Source organism: Condylura cristata, unplaced genomic scaffold (assembly GCF_000260355.1).
Source record: "Condylura cristata isolate star-nosed mole 26May11 unplaced genomic scaffold, ConCri1.0 scaffold00006, whole genome shotgun sequence".
In the NCBI taxonomy this organism is placed as follows: Eukaryota; Metazoa; Chordata; class Mammalia; order Eulipotyphla; family Talpidae; genus Condylura; species Condylura cristata.
In genome coordinates, this window is record NW_004567107.1 from 33,640,722 (window position 1) to 33,660,544 (window position 19,823).

Here is a 19,823-nt window from a genome sequence, read left to right on the forward strand (position 1 = left end):
CTTACCGGCCATATTTTTGTTTCCCTTACAAACATATGTTAAGAAGATAAAGTTTCTCAGTAACTCTACACATGGCTTATCCCTCACTCTTCAAGCACAGGTTGATTTCTGCTTTGGTATGTTACTCAGGGAGTTAAGGGTTGCACATTGTTGGGACACAAGACGGGTTTGAGTATCTTAACTGAGTTAAGATACAAAATCACTCAATTACAATATGCTGGAAATAGTAAATGGGGTGAAGTATCTAATTTAAAGCCATCTATTTTATACAAGTTTACTGTCTCTGCAATTAAAATGCATTTCCTATATCAAGTATGCTTTCCAAAATAAAATGCCTAGAGAAATTTTATATGGGAGGTAAAAATAATATCTTACAAATGCTTTTTATTACATATTTGTGAATGAAATCTACAACAGTCCTACTAGCAAGATAGTACTATGCACATTATTTTGCTTAAAAAAGTAAGTCTCTAGAGAAGTCCTGGGGTTGTATAGCTGGATATCCAATCACTTAGATGAATGCTAAGAGCTCAATCAGTCTTCTTTTTCCCTAGATGTTTTCAGGGGTGAGGGTGATTCCAGTCTCTCTGTCATGCTGTGGGTGTGCAACCAGTGGCTGAAGCAGAAAGACAGTTACTGGTGGTGCCCCCTGGAAGGGGTTGCTGGTGAAGATAGACAGCCCCAGGGAAAATGCTAAAAATCACTTTTGGGGGGGTGGCAAAGGATAAAAATTATAAAGGACTGCAGAAGGGGGCACAGTTATTCAGTCTTCCAGATTCAGGGTTTTGGAATCTTCAGCATTTGGGGTCAACAGATTATGGCCCCCACTGTGCTGATCTTCCAGAAGGCTACGGCGGGCCTCTGAATATGGAGCGGCCTCCAAAAGCCACCTCAGAGAGGAGAAAGAAGTTTGGAGGCTTTGCAAATAGCTGAACAACTGAAACTGTTCCCGGTTTGTTGCTGTTACAACCTGGCAGGGAAGGCAAAGACCCCCGAGCCAGACGCCTCGCTGAGCCGCATGAGTGTGGCTGTTTGTTGGGTGGTTTGGCCACTGTAGCTGCTGTTTTGGGTGTCACTTGCCTGGTGCTGTGCTGGGGGCATCTCCGCAGCTCTGGGGTTATCTCCTGTTGTGTCTTCTGCTGTCTGCATGTGTTGGAACCTGGCCTGGAGTCTGGCTGCTGCATGTTCCACCTCAGCAGAGGCAGGGTGATGCCATTTTGGACACGTGACCTATTGCCTGGGAGAGGTGCTCCGTGTTCTCAGTGGCAGGAAGACACCTTCTTAGCTGCTTTTGTTTAGAACTTAAAAGCAATGGGTGAGGCAAACTTAATTTTTGGCCTTTGTTTTCCCCTGGTTTGTTAAATATACCTCATTATTGTTGTTTCCCGAGCCTGAGTGGTCTTGTAATGTGCTTGCGGGTGAAGAACTCAGACAACAGCTGATAAACTACTTGGGCAGTGTCTTTGGCCAGCTTAGTGTCCCTTGCTGCCCTGCATCAGGTAGAGTCTCCATCCAAAGGCCACAGAGACCCCACATCCCTAATGCTCAAATCTTTTTATATCATGGGAATTCAGTGACTCCTGCTGTCTGTGAGACACACTGTATTTCTTTCAAGGAAGATAATCAAAAGAATCACAATCCTAAGAATTATAAGGTAGAAAAGGTGGGGGGAGAATTGAGAGAATTTATATTTCACAAATGAACACTGAACTCTTATTATTGTTGCCATTTGCAATTCAGCCACATTAAAACTGTTCTGTTCTTCAATACTCACTAAACTATGTGCAGAAAAGGATGTGGGACTTAAGGACAGTTAGCATCAGCTAATAACCCTTTCTTCACTGTTGCTAAGAAATTACCTTCTTCAGTTATTTTTATTATGGATTTTCTCTGAATATGAACACATTATTAATATGGAAAGAATACTTTGTTTTATAAATTGACACTTAGGTCATTTTGTTAAACTGGAACTCACCAGGAATGCCATGGAAGAATGGGGTGTAGTGTCAGAGTGATTTCTCATCGCATCATCAGCAGTGAGCAAAATATCCTACTTTTGGGACTCTCAAGGATGATTCCGAAAACTTCAGGGTGGATCATGGCTTCTGTATAAAACCATAAAGTGATGTGTGATAGAAGTTTAATTACTTTGAAATGCCTAAAGCCAGCAAGATGTAAACGTGTGTAAAAGTGAGTTGAAATTCTATGGAGAAAAAAGAAGTCTGGATCTATTTATTTCATGGAAGATATACACAGATGGATTTTGGTAAGCAACTACCTTATCTATAACTGTGTCTTGTTAGATGTACAGGTTTTAAGAAGTTATGCATAAAACCTGGTCAGGATTAACTTCTAGAATTGTTGTTTGTTTGTTTAATATTTAGATCTGGTTTATATTGTAGACACAGCACAATATGCCTACAAAGATCTCTCTGGAGAGAAAAGAAAAAAGGATGCAAAACACTCTTTGTTAAAATTATACTTTAGAAAGATGTAACCATAAGACCCTTCTCCCTCTTGTTCATTTGGATCATCTTACTGATCGTGAACTCATTTTCACAGCTGGAGCAGTGCTCATTTACCACTGCGTCCATGTGGTCTCAGCAGGTTAAGAGTCCCTGTCCCTGATGGGGTGTAGAAAACAACAGATTGTGCTGGCAATACTAATGTCAGAGTCCAAACTGATATGCATGGACTAATTTCAATAACAGGATTTCTCCCATGTGCCTCAATCACATTTTTTCCTTTCATATTTAAAGGCTCTGTTCCTCAGTAGAAAAAAGGGTCTGTTGGGACTACCTTCATAAGACAGCTTGATGATAATCATGGAAGCTTCAAATAAAGTCTTTTCATCATTGCCTTATGTCTGTGTTCATGTATCTTACATGTGTTAATATTTAATAGGCTTTAAAAAAAACCCTAAATAGGAATCTTATCTTGCTGGCCTTAAATGAAGTAATTATGCATTGAATTTTTGGTCACAAAAATGGAGAACATAAAAAGAATGTAAAAAACAAAATCACAGATTTGTGCTTAGCACGCTCATCGTCACTTAAATAAAAGATTTTCCTGCAAATTCTGTCTAGAGTTGGCAATAAAGAGGGGATAAAATAAAGATACGGGCAAACAAGTAATTGCACTACTTTGCTAATGAAGATTCTTTGAATGTCAAGGTTGAAGACATATAGAAGGTTTAAGTCAGGTTGAAGATTGAAGGTTGAAGACAAATAGAAGGTTGAAGAAGGAGGTTAAATTGAGCAAAACCACTTCTGTATAGTTAACTTTTAAAGATGCCTGTCTTTCACAATTGTGGGAGAAATTACAATAAAATTCTGGGCAACAGAGCTGCCCATGTGAGACTGTATGAATCAGAGAAAGATGCTTCTTTCTAAAAGGGCAGAAGGGGCACTATACCGGCTAAGTTCAGTTTACCCGAATAGTTTATCAAACAATTTATTACCAGTCACTGAGTTCTTCACCTGTGCATACAATTGCTCAGAGAATAACAAGGGAATTATTTAACAAACCAGAGGAAAACAAAGAGTTACTGAGGCCAAAAATGACCTTTACCTCACCCAAAGCTGCATACAGTGGTTTAAAGTCTGAAACACAAGCAGCTAAGATGGCATCACCCTGCCTCTGCTGAAGTGGAACATGCAGCAGCCAGACTCCAGGCCAAGTTCCAACACATGCAGACAGCAGAAGACACAACAGGAGATAACCCCAGAGCTGCGGAGATGCCCCCAGCACAGCACCAGGCAAGTGACACCCAAAACAGCAGCTACAGTGGCCAAACCACCCAACAAACAGCCACACTCATGCGGCTCAGCGAGGCGCCTGGCTCGGGGGTCTTTGCCTTCCCTGCCAGGTTGTAACAGCAACAAACCGGGAACAGTTTCAGTTGTTCAGCTATTTGCAAAGCCTCCAAACTTCTTTCTCCTCTCTGAGGTGGCTTTTGGAGGCCGCTCCATATTCAGAGGCCCGCCGTAGCCTTCTGGAAGATCAGCACAGTGGGGGCCATAATCTGTTGACCCCAAATGCTGAAGATTCCAAAACCCTGAATCTGGAAGACTGAATAACTGTGCATTTGTATGGCTTGTATACAAGCCATTTCTTGAAGTTTTATCCATTTTTTTTCTGATTCTTTAGTCATCTGTGGTTACAATTCAGTCAGTTTTAAGTTCTAATGTGCAAAATACTAACTCTTACAACAAAACTGGACATATATCTTCTCTGAAGCTGCTTCTGAGGTTAAATTGAAAAAAAAAAAAAGGGCAAACAATATCCAGACAAAACTATTCTGCAAAGTATATTAAGAAAGCATATGTGTTGTATATGTGCTGAAATAATCTAAGTGTCCATGAACAGACAACTGGATAAAGAAGATAATAACCAAGGGAATACTACTCTGCTATACAAAAAGATGAAATCCTTCCATTTGCAATACCATAGATAGACTTAGAGGGTATTCTGCTTAGTGAGCTAAGTCAGATAAAGAGAGACAAACATATATGGTAAAACAAACAAAACAAATGAACTAAAAAAAAAAACAAAAATAAACTTTTAGACTATAAGACAAAATTACTGGTTACCAGAAGCAAAGAGGGGAGGAAGGATGAGTTAAATGGGTAAAAGGAATGGGTTCCATGGCATAGGACATAATTAGATTTTTATTGGTGAACATAATATATACAGATGTTACTTTATAAATATTCCACAATAAACATTATAATGAAGTGTTACTTCAACTAAAAAGTTTTAAATAATGTAACTTCCTAAGACTATAGATGATTCTAAGTTAGTTTCAAGGTTAAAAAAAAAAAGAGTCTTTACATAATATTTAAAGAAATATGTTGTTTGTAAACTATAAATGCTTGCCATTCTTACTGGAAGCATTTAGCAAATCAAGAGGCTAACCAGAATCATGTTACATGTTTCTTTAAATCTCTGCAAATACATGGTAGGTACAAAGACCATATCTTTATATGAAAAAATTCAAATATTGGGAGTTAAATGGTTTTCTGAAGGTCACAATGAACAATAACAACTGCTGAAAGACTCTGGCAAAAAGAAATCTGTGAAGCCTTCTTAAATTGTACTTCTTAAAGTACAATTTCTGGCCCCACAGTTTCTAAGAAGCAATCTTGTCATCACACCCTTTGCCCTGGGTTTATTAAAAAGCCATTTCAAAAAGCACTTCTTTCTCTTCTTAAAAAAAAAAAAAAGAATTTAGCAAAGATGATTTTATATCAAAACTCTATAACTCTCATTTAGAAGAAGGCCAAGAGATGATAGAAAATTCCTCTGAATATCACAGTCCTTTAGGTCAAGAATATACAGGTACATACAGAGATAATATAAAATGATGGTAGCAAGATAGTTTTTATCCATGTTAGGAAGTCAATTTCATATATACTTGTTACATTGTGGGACATACCACAAAGCCAATGGATATACACCTCAATTTAAAACATAAAACTTTCTGATAACAATGAAGCAACTAGAATCACCTTACTTAAAAGTCATTAATATTATCCAACTCACTTCTCAAATTGAGGCAGAAGCTCCAAAATGTTATTCCAATCATAAAAGAATGCCTAACTTTTAGGGTTAAAATAGTTTTGTCCTCAATTTCTTTTCAATTACTTTCCTCATCACAGCCTCTTACTCATTTTACACACTGTGACCTCTTTAATTTGTTCATTGCTTCCACCACAGCTGTCTCATCCAGTTTTAGTCCCTAACCTACAGAAGATGAAAATAAACAAATAATGTTTTGTTTAGATTGACTAACCACGTTAGAAGCTATTTCAGATAAACTCTAATTTTCTAATGTCTAGTAACTCTAAAAGTCTCACTTTATTGCCTTCATTGTATTTAAGCTTCTAGTCTAGGTTATGTATGTGATATTAATATAATTAATTGATGTTCAATAGATTATGCTTTTTTCAATAATTTGGAGTTGATTATTTGTTAAATCCAAGTTACTTCTTTAAATGAAAAAGTGACACTTAGATTCATAAACTAAAATCATTGACAAATGAAAACAATAAGCAAAATAAAGCAGACCATGAAGATGAGAATTGAAGTGTTACAAGAGACAGGTGAATATCCATTCATGAAGGTGGTGCTGGTTTCATTTCTAAGCTAAACACACCATTTTATGGTCGTAGCTCTATGTACATGCATGTTCAATTTTATCATGGAAAATACCTAACAGAATATTAAGTATTTATTAATTCAATACTAAATGTTATATAAAACAGTGAATTTAGTAATTCCAATACTAAAAGCAGGTAGCTTTACCTGAGTGCATATTATGATTAAAAAGCTGTGCTAAATTCTTTATATGAGACAGTAGATATTCAAATAATATTGCTTTACTATAAAACTGATTTAAAAACAAAAACAATAAAGAACTCCCAGTTAATACTGAAGGAAATGATGCTTGTGGACCTGAGTTCACATCATTTTGCTGAAACTCCCAGATACAATGAATCTATTCACAACTGTGAGAATTTACTGTGCTATTGCTTTCATTCTTCCTTTGCCTATACAACTCCACCTATGATAGCCTCTGAGGCTATCATAAAAAAAGTCTTGGCCAGGACTTTGTATATACTCTGTGCCTGGTCATGAAATGCTGCTCAGCACCTTGACTTGCTCCCTCACTCTTCTAGGTGTCTGTTTAACGAAGAGACGTCTTTCCCAACTCTCTAATACTTTAAAAGTTATAATTTGTCCACACCATACTTTTAAATTCATACTACTCTTACTTATCACAACGTCAAAGTTGAAATAGTAAAATCATCCATGAAAAGTGAGGAAGTATACTAATTGTAGTATACTTCTACAATGGAATACTACCTTGTCATGTATGAGTGAACTCATTCATGACAAGGATGAATCTTAAAAATAGAATACATGGCCTTCCCTAGTGGTGCACAGCACTGCAAGCGAGCCGCAGTTGCTTCAGTGCAAGTTCAATCCCTCACCCTGGAGGAGACCCACATGGTGTGGCAGACCTCTCCTGACCCACTCGCTGCTCCCCTCAGCAGTACACTTCGTTGATCTGCCTGTTCTGCTCCCCACTCTGTCTCTGGTGAATCCTCTCACTGTCCCTGCACCTCTGGCCTGTACCTCAGTTCTGTATGCATAAATAAATAAATCTTAAAAAAAATAGTATACAGAGAGAAAAAAGGTTCAAATAATTTTATATGAAAGTTTACAAACGGTGAGCTAATCAATACTGTTAAAAAGCTCAGTGATTGCATAAAGTAGGGTAAGGGGTGAGGAAGGAGGACAAAAGAACTTTCTGGGGTGGCAAAACATTCTACGCTTTAATACTGATCATATCATGTGGAGATATACATTTCTCCACTGAATGTAAATTTACCCCAATAAAAGTGATTAAGAAAGTATGTAAATTACTGGTTAGACTATTTATTTAGAAAGCCAGATTTAATCCCATCTATCTGACCTTGGATCATCCCAAGTGAACTTCTGCTCAAAAGAAATACAAAGCCTCACATAAGAAAATGATTGTTTTTTAAAGTCTCAGTGCATGTGAGCGTGTGTATGTGAGTCTGTAGTTTGATAAGGTTTACTTAGTTTAAATCATTTTGGGGTACTTTATTTTGGAACTAGATTCAGAATCCAACTACTTATGATTCAAAGAAATCCATTTCATCATTTTATATCACAGTACAATTTGATCCTGAAAAAAACACTGTCTCTGGTCAATGACCCTCAGTGACCTCTGGGCTTAGCACTTGAAGATTTATCTTTGTTTAAAACATCAATTGTAATTAAAAAATATCAAGCTTTGCTAACGTTAAGGGTAGCCAATCTCATGCTAAAAGAGGAGTCTTAAAACTCCTGCTGCACTAGAATTAGTGAAATTGAATTTCACCAGGTGATTTCATCAAAGGGACATCAATCTCTCTTAAGCGTATAAGCTCACACAATTAAAAAAAACTTGATTTTATACTCAGAGCTCTTATATGGTGAATTAATGACTAAAGAGTCAATAGGCTATTGATATCTATACTCAATTCAGATTTCTATGTTAGTTCCTATACTGAAGTAATTAATAACTTTTAAGATTTAGTAGTCTGAAATTATAGTGACATTACTGATTAAATCTAATCTGCAAACAGATTATATTTACGTATTGTTAGATAATATGACATATGATAATAGTCACTGATCCCCAATCAATGGGTGAAAAGAGTGAAGACATTAATGACAATTGTATGAAGTTCTTAATTTTTCTCTAACTCGTGCAAGGTAATTTAATTAACTTCAACCTTAAAATAGCATTCTAATTCATATCATAGCTCCCTATCTTTACCCTTACTTCAGGGAGTAGAAAGCTGTGATGTATGAAAATATACTTTTAAAACTCTTTTATGGTTGCTATTTTCCATTTGCAAAGTACTTTTCATTCAAGCCAGTCTTTTCATTATGTGCAGTATTAATTACCCATATTCTAAAACAATATGCAAAAACCTTAATTAGCTTCCTCAAAAGCCAGAGAAAATATCAATAACGAGCTTTTCTAAAAATTAAATGTTTTTAAGATTATTGCAAAGCAACAAAACTACTCCTAACATAATTCTCTAATAATGAATTATATCTGGTATAGAGATAATGCTCATCTAGTGCAACCATTTTGTTTTGAAGATGGATTTTAAGTGTGAAACTGCATACATTTAAAATGTGTATACTTAAGAGGACTACCAAACCAAATACCACCAAAGTCTAAAAAACCTACTGCTACCATTTAATCAAAGATCATCACGGTAAAAACAGTTTTCAGTTGTATACTAATATTTTTAAAACTCATATTTAAAAACCATCCACCAGACTAACAAATAAATGTGAAATCCTTGCATTATGTGCGATTCACCGTTTTTACATATGAAAAAGAAGTAAAACTCATTTATGCAAGCAAATGAAAGTTTTAAAATTAATACACCCAATGAATATGAATTCATAGTATCACAGTGGCATAAAGCAGTGAATACCGAAAGTATAACAGGTATCATTTCTAGTGAGCAGATTTTGTTATGTAGAGCCAAGTGGATTTACCTCTCTCTGTCTTCACATTCATAAAAGTACAAAATGCCTTTCTACAAATGGGATTGGGACGGGGGTCGAGTGGGATTGGACATACCATTCTAGTACCACCTTTGCCACCTGCCAGAAAAATACCATTTCACTTTGACTTTTTTCTAAAGCATGATGTGTAGATTACCAATTACATTCTATAGCCTTAATCAAGCTACCAATGTCACATCAGTCTACTAGGTGGCAAAGATGAAAAGGTTTACCCTTTCAAATGGACACATGAGACCTCACCAAATATGCACTGTATATAGATGTCTCCTAAAGACACCATTTCAAAACCTTTAGTTCCAATTCAACACATGACATGCTTCATGGTTTGGCACTACAAATTCTTTTTAATAAGTGTTACAAACTTAAAGCAATACATTTTGGTGTTAAAAATGTACTGGTGTATCTTAAGATTATCAGTCCTGTCAGTGGAAATAAAATGATGGCAATTAAAAGTAATAAGGGTTATTAAAAGTTAAGGCCTTTGAGGCTGAGAAAGTCATGTTAGCCTGTCAACTGTTTTTCCCAGGGTGGGAAATCAGTTACAAGTTTTACAAAGTCTAGTAGTTTAGTTGTGGCCAAAGGTAGTCAGTTGGGTGGGGAAGAGGTCAGCAACATGCTGGTAGAAAAAAAGAGACTTACATAGGCTGGGAGGGCAGTGAAATGGAAGGCGTGGAAACCTCTCTCACTTAGTTGTCATTTTTGATTTTCAATGACATTTTTTTCATTCTTTCGCCTAGTAAAGATGACAGAAGGTCCTAATTTATTATCTGACGTCTATTCCTGTTCCTAGATTTAAGAGTTTAACTATAAACAGTCACATAATCCAAATACAGACACTTTGAGCAAAAAACAAAAACAAAAACACCGATGTTGCATGCATTCCATTGTAAATATAACTTAAAATCAGGGATATGAACTCGGGGAAAAGAAACAGAAGGCACAGCCCAGGCACTTGGGGCCGAAAAAGGTGATAGATTCTTAGTTTCCTCAGGTGAAAGCAATAAAAGGAAGGTCACAACAAAGAATTAGATTCTTTCTGAAGTGAGGGATTCTAGAACAATGCAGAATAAAAGTCCCCAGTGTGGCTCTGGGATCCACACATCTGATATGCGCATACAAAGCCGGTCCAAATCTCCATCACACCAATAGACATTGTCTACCTCAGATGCCTCAGTTACTGAGGTTAGGCTGCATTCAGATGTGAGAGGTAGTGAAAATTTTATAAACATGGCCTGGTCTGTTTGGTCTTGACCAAAGGGAAAAAATGAAGCAGCATACATTTCTGTTTCCTGATGAAAATGATACTGTGGTCAAATCAGATCAGGCAATGCCACTGGACCCCTGACATTTCCTTCCACTTTTCACTTTTTGGGGACACTTTAACCCATGTTCAGCTGGCATACTGGAGAGGATAAGGAACTATTTGTGCATATACAAATGAAGAGCCCAATTAAATGAAATGTCTTAAGGAGAATCACCCACACTTACTTCTACAGCTGATTTGTACATTTTAAGGATGGGAATGGTGTTAAAAAGAAGAAAAAGAAAAGATTTTTCATAAGAGGAAAGGGAAGGGAGAAAGAAATAATACTGAAAGGAAAAAAAAAACCCAAAGAATTTAATGCTTAAGTCATCTCCCAGCCTTGCAAATAGTGGCCAGTAGCAAAATACTAGAACGTGGAGTTTCCTTCTCTAGTGGTATATATTATTTATGTTCATCTGGTCACCTACAAATGCTTTCTTATTGTTATTTATAATCTTGAGTAGGTTCTAGGAGAGGTGTGTGATAGCTACTGAGTTTATTTTTAAAGAAATCATTTCTGAAGGATGCTTGAAGTCAAAAGGAATTTTCCAAAACTTAGCTAGGTTAATTTACAAGGACAATCAAAATAATGTTTAGTCAGGTATATATTCATTGGACTACATTTACTTTGAAAAACAAATACTTTGTATTAGATATTTGACGTATACTACACAGGATCATTATTTAAGAAGAGCAGATAATCTTAGTTCATTTTAAATTGTTCAAAATGAAGATTCTACTAGTACAGAGGAGCTGATGAGGGGGACTCCCTTCAGTGGGACCTAACTTCATTTCTAGACTGCTACTATAGAGGGCCCTAAGGGCACCGAGGAGGAAAAGTCCTTTGCAAGTCATTTCCTGTATGCACTCCAGGGGAATCCTGCAGTCAGAGAAATGGGAAGAGCAACAGTCAGGAGGGAGCCTGTTCTTGTCAAGGATGGCCTTGCCCCAGCAAACCTGTCCATGCCGGCCAATAGGACAGCTCCTGCTGCTGGAGAAAGCAGCTTTCAATTTCTGAGTCCTTACCACACCACACGTGGCTAAGAGTAAATCAAATTCTTTTCCTACTTTCATGTAGGTGTTCCTGAAGTAATGGAAGCATGTAGTATGGAATGGACCTGGCAAGCCTTGATGAGAGACTATTCTTTGGGGTGGTGACTTTTCCGAAGTTACCTGTGATAACTACGCTACCGTGTCTACTGAATGTAAAACCCTTAAACCAAGTCAGTTGCCACTCAGAGCTGCTTTTGCTTCACCTGATGGGGAATGCTGATGCCAAACAGACACTGATAGCCCCATTATAAAAGAGGCTCTACAGAGAAACTTGCAAAATTATTCTCATGTTTTTTTTTTTTTAAACAGCTCTTCAAATGAGTGAAATTACTCATCATTAAGGCGCAAAGCAAGCCTTGGGAAGCAAAAGTGTTTTCAGATTCATCTCTTGCATTATCTGACTCAGCATTAGGGCTGCCTTGCATAGAAAGAGCGAGAGCACCCGTGGTTACAGGCTTCTGTTTTGCAGGCAACTTCTGTTTTCTCCTGTCGAAGGAGAAATGTTTGGCCATGTGCTCCTGCTAAGCAGAGCCTGCAAAAGCCAACTGACCTAATTTAAAATATGAACTCTTGCTGAGCTCTCATTGCATGTATTTCTTCCAAGCATTTGCTGTTTTTTGCTTGTTCAGTTCTTATTTCATAAAAAGTAAGCCCATCTTTCTCCAGCACTAGTGACCTGCATTCTCATCTTCCTCAAAACACATCGTTTGTCCTGCTAGTCTCTGCCTTAATCACTGTTATTTGTGGGGCACTAGGGGAGGTATGGTAATGCTTAGGGGAGGGAAGAAATAAGCCTTTTTTTTTAAAATTATCATTATTATGATCATGTTTAGATGAAATATGGGCTTGCCATCAACAAAATTACAAAACCATTCCATGGGGAGTCCAGACCATTCAGAGTAATTCATCTATGAAAAAGTGAACTTTAATTGTTACTCTTGGCAGCAATCTAAGAGAAGAGTGAAATATTATACTAAATATTGCCACGTGCAAGAGTAAAATGCTATTTCTTTCTTGCCAGAAGCAGAGTACAGCCCTCTTCAGGCTCAGGTTTGGATCTATTGATGTTCTCTAAATCCTTTATACCCCCTTCTCCAAAACCAACAGGGGTTTTCAGAAGAGTACACTTTTTTTATTAGAACCATTTGCTCTTTTTAAGTTGCCAAAAAGAAGTCAGTAAAACTAAGACTTTTATTTGGGTTAAAGTTGATTCCTCAGCTACATGGAGGCCAATGCACAATGTCGTCTGAACCTTTCTCCTGAGAGCTGATTGCAGAGTTGAACCAGCCAGTCTGTGTTGGTCCCTCCTTTACCCCTCCTGAACCTCCCCCAGCTGTGATCTGTGTAGGACGCATGGAGAAGCTAATCAAAATGAAACACACATTTAGAAAACGATAGCCTACATTTTTAGAACAACTGGAATTTCAAATATCTTTGAGGTTAAGTGTCAGAAAATAAGCTCCAGGCAGGTATTGGCTTATCTTTAGATTAAAAGTTCATTGAGCACTATGGCATTCTATAGTTTGCAAGCTTAGAAAGGTGTTGATATTTAAAATCAGAAGGATGTTCTTTTCCTAAAAATGGAGGCATCTGTAGTGAAAATCAATCTTAACTGAGACATTTATAAATGTTGGCTAAAAATTATATTGGAATAAGCCACTTGCACATAGTTTTTAAAATACACACTTAGAGCATGAAAATCTGCATACACTGGGTATAGTCCAGTAAGGATATGTTAAAATAATATGCAAGGTATTATATGGAGACAATATTATGTAACTTCTAAGATGTTTAATTGGGGACGTTAGGATCCAGAAAAATTCAATGACTTGTCCAGGAATTTTCAGTATGTTAACAATGCTCTAGGGTCTGGGACTTCAGTTCCTGTGCTATGGAATACTGTTTCTCATCCACTGGGGCATAAAAGGATGACAGGATTGGGTAGGGGGATGACGTACATTAAGTTTGTAGGTAAGACCAAGGTAATTTTTGTTGAAAATTATATTAATAGATTAAAAGGTAGGGCCTCTGAAACTTCAATAACTATATGAAACTATAGGACATCTTATATAAAATTAGATAATTCTCTTTATTATAACATGTTACCTACCTAGACAACAAACAGAATGACTACTGCCAATACAATAGTGCAAGGGAACTATAATCTGATCAGCCATGGGGGAAATAGTCAGCACTTACTATATGCTATGTACAAGTACATAAAACTGTGCATTATATAACTTCATAAGAATTTATAGTTTAGGGGTTCTCCCTGTTGGTGCAACATGTTAAAGTGCAGCACTAAAAAGGCAGCCGCAGCTGTGTCAGTACAAGTTCGATCCCCCACCAGGGAGCTGACCTACACACCTCTGGCCTGTACCCCAGTTCTGTATCCATAAATAAATAAAGATCTTAAAAAAAAATTAGTATATATAAAATAACCTCTTTGAGTTATTCCTGCTTTTCTATTTGGAAGTTTTAAAATAAAAACAAAAACTATAGAATAGCCTAGCCTCTGACAGCACTACACTCAAGTAAGATATACCAGTTATTATTTAATTATAAGTAATCCCTATAGAAGGTCAGGACTTTTGAAATACATAGTTATAAATAGCACTCAGATATAATGATAGCAAACAATAAACTACTTTGGAATCCTATATGTCTTCTATACTTGGAACTTGGTCGATCTTTTAAGACACTGACCTATGATGGAAAGTCAAGGAAATTAGTCTTATGTGTGTTATCTTAATTTTTAAAAATCTGCTTTCTATTTATTCAAAGATGAAGTTCTTCCTGGGTCAGCACAAAATTGCAAGTTTCTTTTGAGGGGTTCTATTCCTGTTCTCATTGAAAAAGGGGGAAAAATAAAAATATTTTGCCTGTGACAGAATATGAAAGAAGTTCTCACCCTTAAAACCAGCAGCATTGGTTTTCCAGTCATTAGCGTTCAAATGTCCTGCACGGGAAGTCCTGACAATAACATGCTGCACGTCTCGCCAGGTCAGAAACGGACTGGGGAAAGACAAGGTAAGAATCATTGTACCAAAAAAAAAAAAAAGATGGGGGAGCAGAGAGTCACAAGCAAATTAAAAAAGCGAAAGCAAGATGGCAAAGTATTAAAAACAAAAGGTCAGCAATTTGGTTTTGGGATGAACAAATGCCAAATGTCACTCTTTTCTCCATGTGGAGATGTGACATCAGTTTGCAAGAGGGAGAAAATGTAACCTTAAATTGGAGAAATAATGTGATATTAGTCAGTCAGTGTAACTTTGCTTTTAAAAGGGTGAGGATTTCTGGATGCTTCAAGAAGATGGATGCCAATTCTGCCCATTGTAAAAGCTTTCATCATTATCAGAAAATTACAGTAAGCTAGAGTAAAAATTGAAGGCCTCTAGAACAATCCTTGTTCAGTTGGGTAGTTAGGTAATTGATTTGTAATTTATCAAAGAACTTGGCAATGTTTAGCATTCTGCATGTATGTGGGGGAGATGGAAAAGTCTCATCTGAAACCGACTCCCTATTTTCCATGATCTTAGAGGAAGAGAAAACAGCACAGGGCCCAAGGGGAAATATTCTTATTTTGCAATAAGGATTTATAAATATTAGATTACTGGATACCTATTTCTATGGCTGCTATCATTAAGTGCACAAAGAAAATATTGAACAGGAGAACATTGAAGAAGTTCAGTGTTAATCATAAAGATATAGAAAACAAATCCAAATACACGGTCATTGACTTTTGTTATTTTTCAAAGAATATGTATAAATCAGCAGGCATTAGATTCAGTGTATGCATGAAATTCTAATTATTCAATTTAGTCTCAAAGTATAATCTTTTCTTAAATTAAGAAATACAGCAATTATGCAGTTTGTACTATTAGATGTTAGTTTCTTTTCCACCATCTTCATTTTAGATATTGTAAAGGATGGTTCAGAATATGGGGGATGTGTCAAGGATATGAGGTCGATTCTGTGGCTGATTGAACACTGGCATCTCCCAGTCAGAGAGACACGCTGGTATCTTAATTACTGCTAGTTTTCACTGATAAAATGGCACATGAGTCACATTATATTACATTTCCCCATGGCACGCACCAAACATGTTCTTGGAGGTGACCTCCTAATGAGACAGAGCTCAGAGATCAGATTCTGGCTTCATTTTCTACCTACCTATGTGAAATGAATTTCTCAGAGTCTCAGTTTCTCCATGGAGAATGTGGATGGTAATATCTCCTTTACTTTGAACTTAAATAATTGAATCAAAGTAATGACAAGCAGCTAACTTTGTTCCTGGTGTAGCATAAACCATTAAGTGTCAGGTAGTATAACATTTTGCTGAATTAGATGCCTCAGCTCCTATATGATGGTTTGAAAATTAAGGGGATGCAGAGAGAAAAACACACCACTGAGTTCTGATACATTTTTGTTGTGCCCTCAACTTTAAAATGAAAGGTGAGATTTTGCTATTTTCAAAGTTTTTCAATCATGCCAAGACTGGAGCTAGATTATTTTGTCAAAATGCTTTAAAAGGAATTATACCAAGGAAATTAAAACCTAACCACATCTTTTAAATATATGAGTAATGAAAACAAAATTCTTTTTCTTTGTTTTGATATAATATTCCTTAGGAACCAAATTTAGAATTTGACAAGATAAAAACTGAAGAAAGGGAGATAGATAGCAGGAGGCAGGGACAGTTTGCTTCTTAAAGGCATGATTTGACCCTTTGCTGAATAATACTGAATCTACATGATAATTCAATAGACTCAGTGCACTGTTTTCAGAACAATCAGGGAACAAGGGTTCATGCACAATGCTAGTTTCAAAATAAGAAGTCCCAGCTCCTCTGCCTGAGGTTTGACCATCTTTCTCTTTTCCCAGTATGATTATTTGGGTGAGGGCAAAAGCAATAAGAGAATAGCAGAATCCTGTCAGATGAACACACATATTTTTATTTTTCATCAGAAAAAGCCAAGATACTTCAAAGTACACCTGGATTTAATAAATGTGTCTAAAATGTTCACCCTTTCTATCTTACCTTTAGGGAAAAAAGAAAACTAACACGTTTCCTATGTTACCTATCATAGAGCAAGATTCCTTTAAAAATATTAGGCACAAAGTTCATACCGTTGGGAGACCATTTTCCTAGTGACCTTAAGCACTAAAAGTTCAGTAACAATAGCAGAAACTAGTGGACATTTATCTTATACTTTGTATTCAGTCAGATTCTGGAAACCTTCTGCATTCAACTCAGCCTGATGAAATAAGTTACTTGCTCTCCTGCTGAGTTGCAAAAAAAGAAAAGAAAAAAAAAAAAACTAGTTCTTGGAGTGTTTGTAATTAGAATGAAGAAATTAACTTCAGGAAATTGAAACTACATGTGGACAGGAGGCATTTGGATAATTTTACTCTGACATATGATAAAGCATAGCTTCAGGAATGATTTAATTTCCACATTTCCTGAATTTCGTCAGAATAAAGTGAGGAAACTAATAGGGAAACCAATGTATTTTGTATCAGTGTATTACTATCTGTGGGAGGGTAGCTAATTAGCTCAGGAAACAGTCAGAGGTTACTTTGCTAGTATCCCAAGAGGAGTTTTATATATGGGGAATTCAGATTCCCATTTTATAACCTGTTTATATTTATGCTTATAGAGATGATTTAGAAGTGAAGTTGTCAAGCTATCAAACATATGGTGATGCACAGTGAAAGCAGAGAAGGGAAGGCTAAGCTCCCCAATGCCAAGTCCACAGAAGGACCCCCTAAAACTTAACCCTCTGCAAACTCCCCTGAACCCACACTCTACTGGTCTGTGAAAACAGACCCCTCTCACCTCCAACAACAGGAAAGCCAAGCCTAAGAGCTTGGACACAAGGATAACTGTGAGGCCAAGAGCATAACTGACCTGGAGCTAAAGAGAGTTTCTCTCCCTCAGCCACCACCATTCTCGTAAGTCTAAAGGAGCTGTGTCACTACTTCTAAAATAGACAATTGTCCTTAGATAACAGCAGAAACTAAAAGGCTACCATTTGTAAAACATAATTATTTTACAGTTAATTTGCCTATGACTTTTCAAAGCAATAAAATATGCTTTTCTGGGGAGTGCTATAGATATATATGACCATTTCCTGTTAGGAAGTTTTGCTGCCTTTAGTGAACTCATGACAATCATCAAACGCAGTTAAGCCCGTACCAAGGTCAGGCACTGCAAGGTGTATACACATCATTGTTGTGTAATCTTAAGAAATCATGTGCTGTATTTTTATTCCCTTTCCATAGATGACAAAACTGAGGCTCTGAGTTTTGACACATAGTCAAAACAGCGAGACTGACACACAGCAACTCAACACATACAGGTAGTTAGAAGCGGAGCAACCATTCAAACCGGCGGCACTGTGGTGCAAGGCACATACTGTTCATCACTACTTAATGATTCTTCAGGTAGACCCACAAAGTTTGAGGTTGAAATGGACACATACACCTTGTTTTTTTTTTTATTTTTCAAAGTACTTTCATAATTTCTTCACAGCACTAGAAATCTTTGTGATTTTATTTTTATTATGTGTGTAATATTCTAACTAGTGGCTAATTTATTTCAACACTTAGCTAACGGTAGATATTTAGATTGTTTCTACTTAAAAATCTTTTTAATGTGTTAGGCTTCATCACATTATTAATATTTCATAATACTATACTTATGAGCTTTTTCTCCTGGTCTGATGTGCCCCTGCTTTGATGGGCTTACCACCTGGTTAGCTAATTCTTCTTCAGTTAGGGAACCTCAGCTGAACCTCATTCCAAGCACATCCAGTTTGCCGCTGCAGAAGCAGAATGACTCATAGCACTATCACTACCTGGTGTCTGTATTACAGATTTCTTCAAGTATTTAATGCTCCAACAATAGGTTTAGAAGAACTAGGACATACCCCAAGGGAGATATTTTGTGTAGTGCTTCTTGTTGGGCTTCTAGATGCAACAATTGGCAATTAAAACACACACACACACACACACACACACACACACAATTCCTCTCAAGTTTGCTAGATAATTTTGTACATGTGTGAACATTCAAAATATATGTGAACTTGGAGACTCCTCCAGATAAGCATCAATTTTGAACTTTGAGTGAATGACTCATATGCATTTATTAAAAGGAAAATAGAACTTTCTCCCCAGCCCCCAACAAGCAGGATGCTAATGGGCAACTGATAAAAGGGATGAACGATACACACCTTATCACATTAAGATCAACAGAAAATCCAGATAATGAAAACGGTTTCCTGAATGAGACTATCTTCTTTAAATATAAGTGATTTCTCTAATACCATATGATCCACACATGTCAGGAAAACTGCTAAACTCAGCAGCCACCTCTATATCTAACATACCAAAGAAAGGACAAAAGATTCAAGACAAAACTCACCTGCTTTAATGTGTCCTTCCTTCCTTCCTTTTCTTTCTTTCTTTTTTTAATGTTTTAAGGTTGTGTAACATAGAAGTGGGAACAAGTAGCCAGAAAATGAATGTCATTGAACAGATGCTAAATAAGTCAGCAATTATGGGAAAGGATTCCTTATGAGCTGGAACAACCAAGATGAGGCCCAAAGTGTTTAAAACCTGCTGAGACTGGTAAACTCATTAACTCCAGCTGTAGCCAGCGCATGCCAATGATGATTCAAGAACAAAGTACCGACCCTTCAACAAAGGAAACTGATCTTTTGGCAGGTAATGAAGACCCCAAAAGAATGGTCAGTTTGTTAGTTCCACTGTGAGCAGGAGTGTATAGCTAATGGGAATGCATTTGTTTTGTTTTGTGTAGTGTTCTAGATGAATTCATAAGTTCTGGGTTGAAAACTGGGTTGTAGTAAGAAGAAACAAAGTTCACACTGCCAGGCTTAGAAAAGTGGCTTGCACTGGTATCCCCTGGGCAACTGCTTATGATCCATTCACATCTCAACCAAAGCAGAAAAGATAAAAGAGAAAACCTGTTCATAGCCATCTAACTTAAATTTTTATTATACTCTCTTATGAAACCATTTGCTGAGTCCTGAGTGGAGACTAAGCCTAAAGTAGAGAAATTGGGGCTCTAAGCACATCTAAGTAGTCCCTACTTAACAGTGAAAAATTTAAACTTAAAAAGTTTAAATTTAAACTTTAAATTTATAAAGAATTTAAACTTAAATGTCTTCCCTTTATGAATCCTGGCTTATCTGTAGGATTTTCATTACAATGAAGAGACATCCATTAAGTTTTCTGCAGACTTATAAACACATGGTATTTGTATGCAAGCTCAATAGGTATATCATTGAAATACTTTGCTGCTTAAATTCTTACAACA

At 36.7% G+C, this 19,823-nt stretch overlaps 1 protein-coding gene across 1 annotated transcript in view; it reads right to left on the reverse strand.

Annotated features, from left to right (window-relative positions):
• The window catches only part of PCSK5 (proprotein convertase subtilisin/kexin type 5), a 272,056-nt gene that overhangs the window by 49,205 nt on the left and 203,028 nt on the right, over window positions 1–19,823 (reverse strand). Inside the window, exon 10 of the mRNA XM_004677562.2 lies at window positions 14,391–14,494. Within this exon, the coding sequence (XP_004677619.1) occupies window positions 14,391–14,494 (104 nt within the window). The remainder of the gene's footprint in view (window positions 1–14,390; window positions 14,495–19,823) is intronic.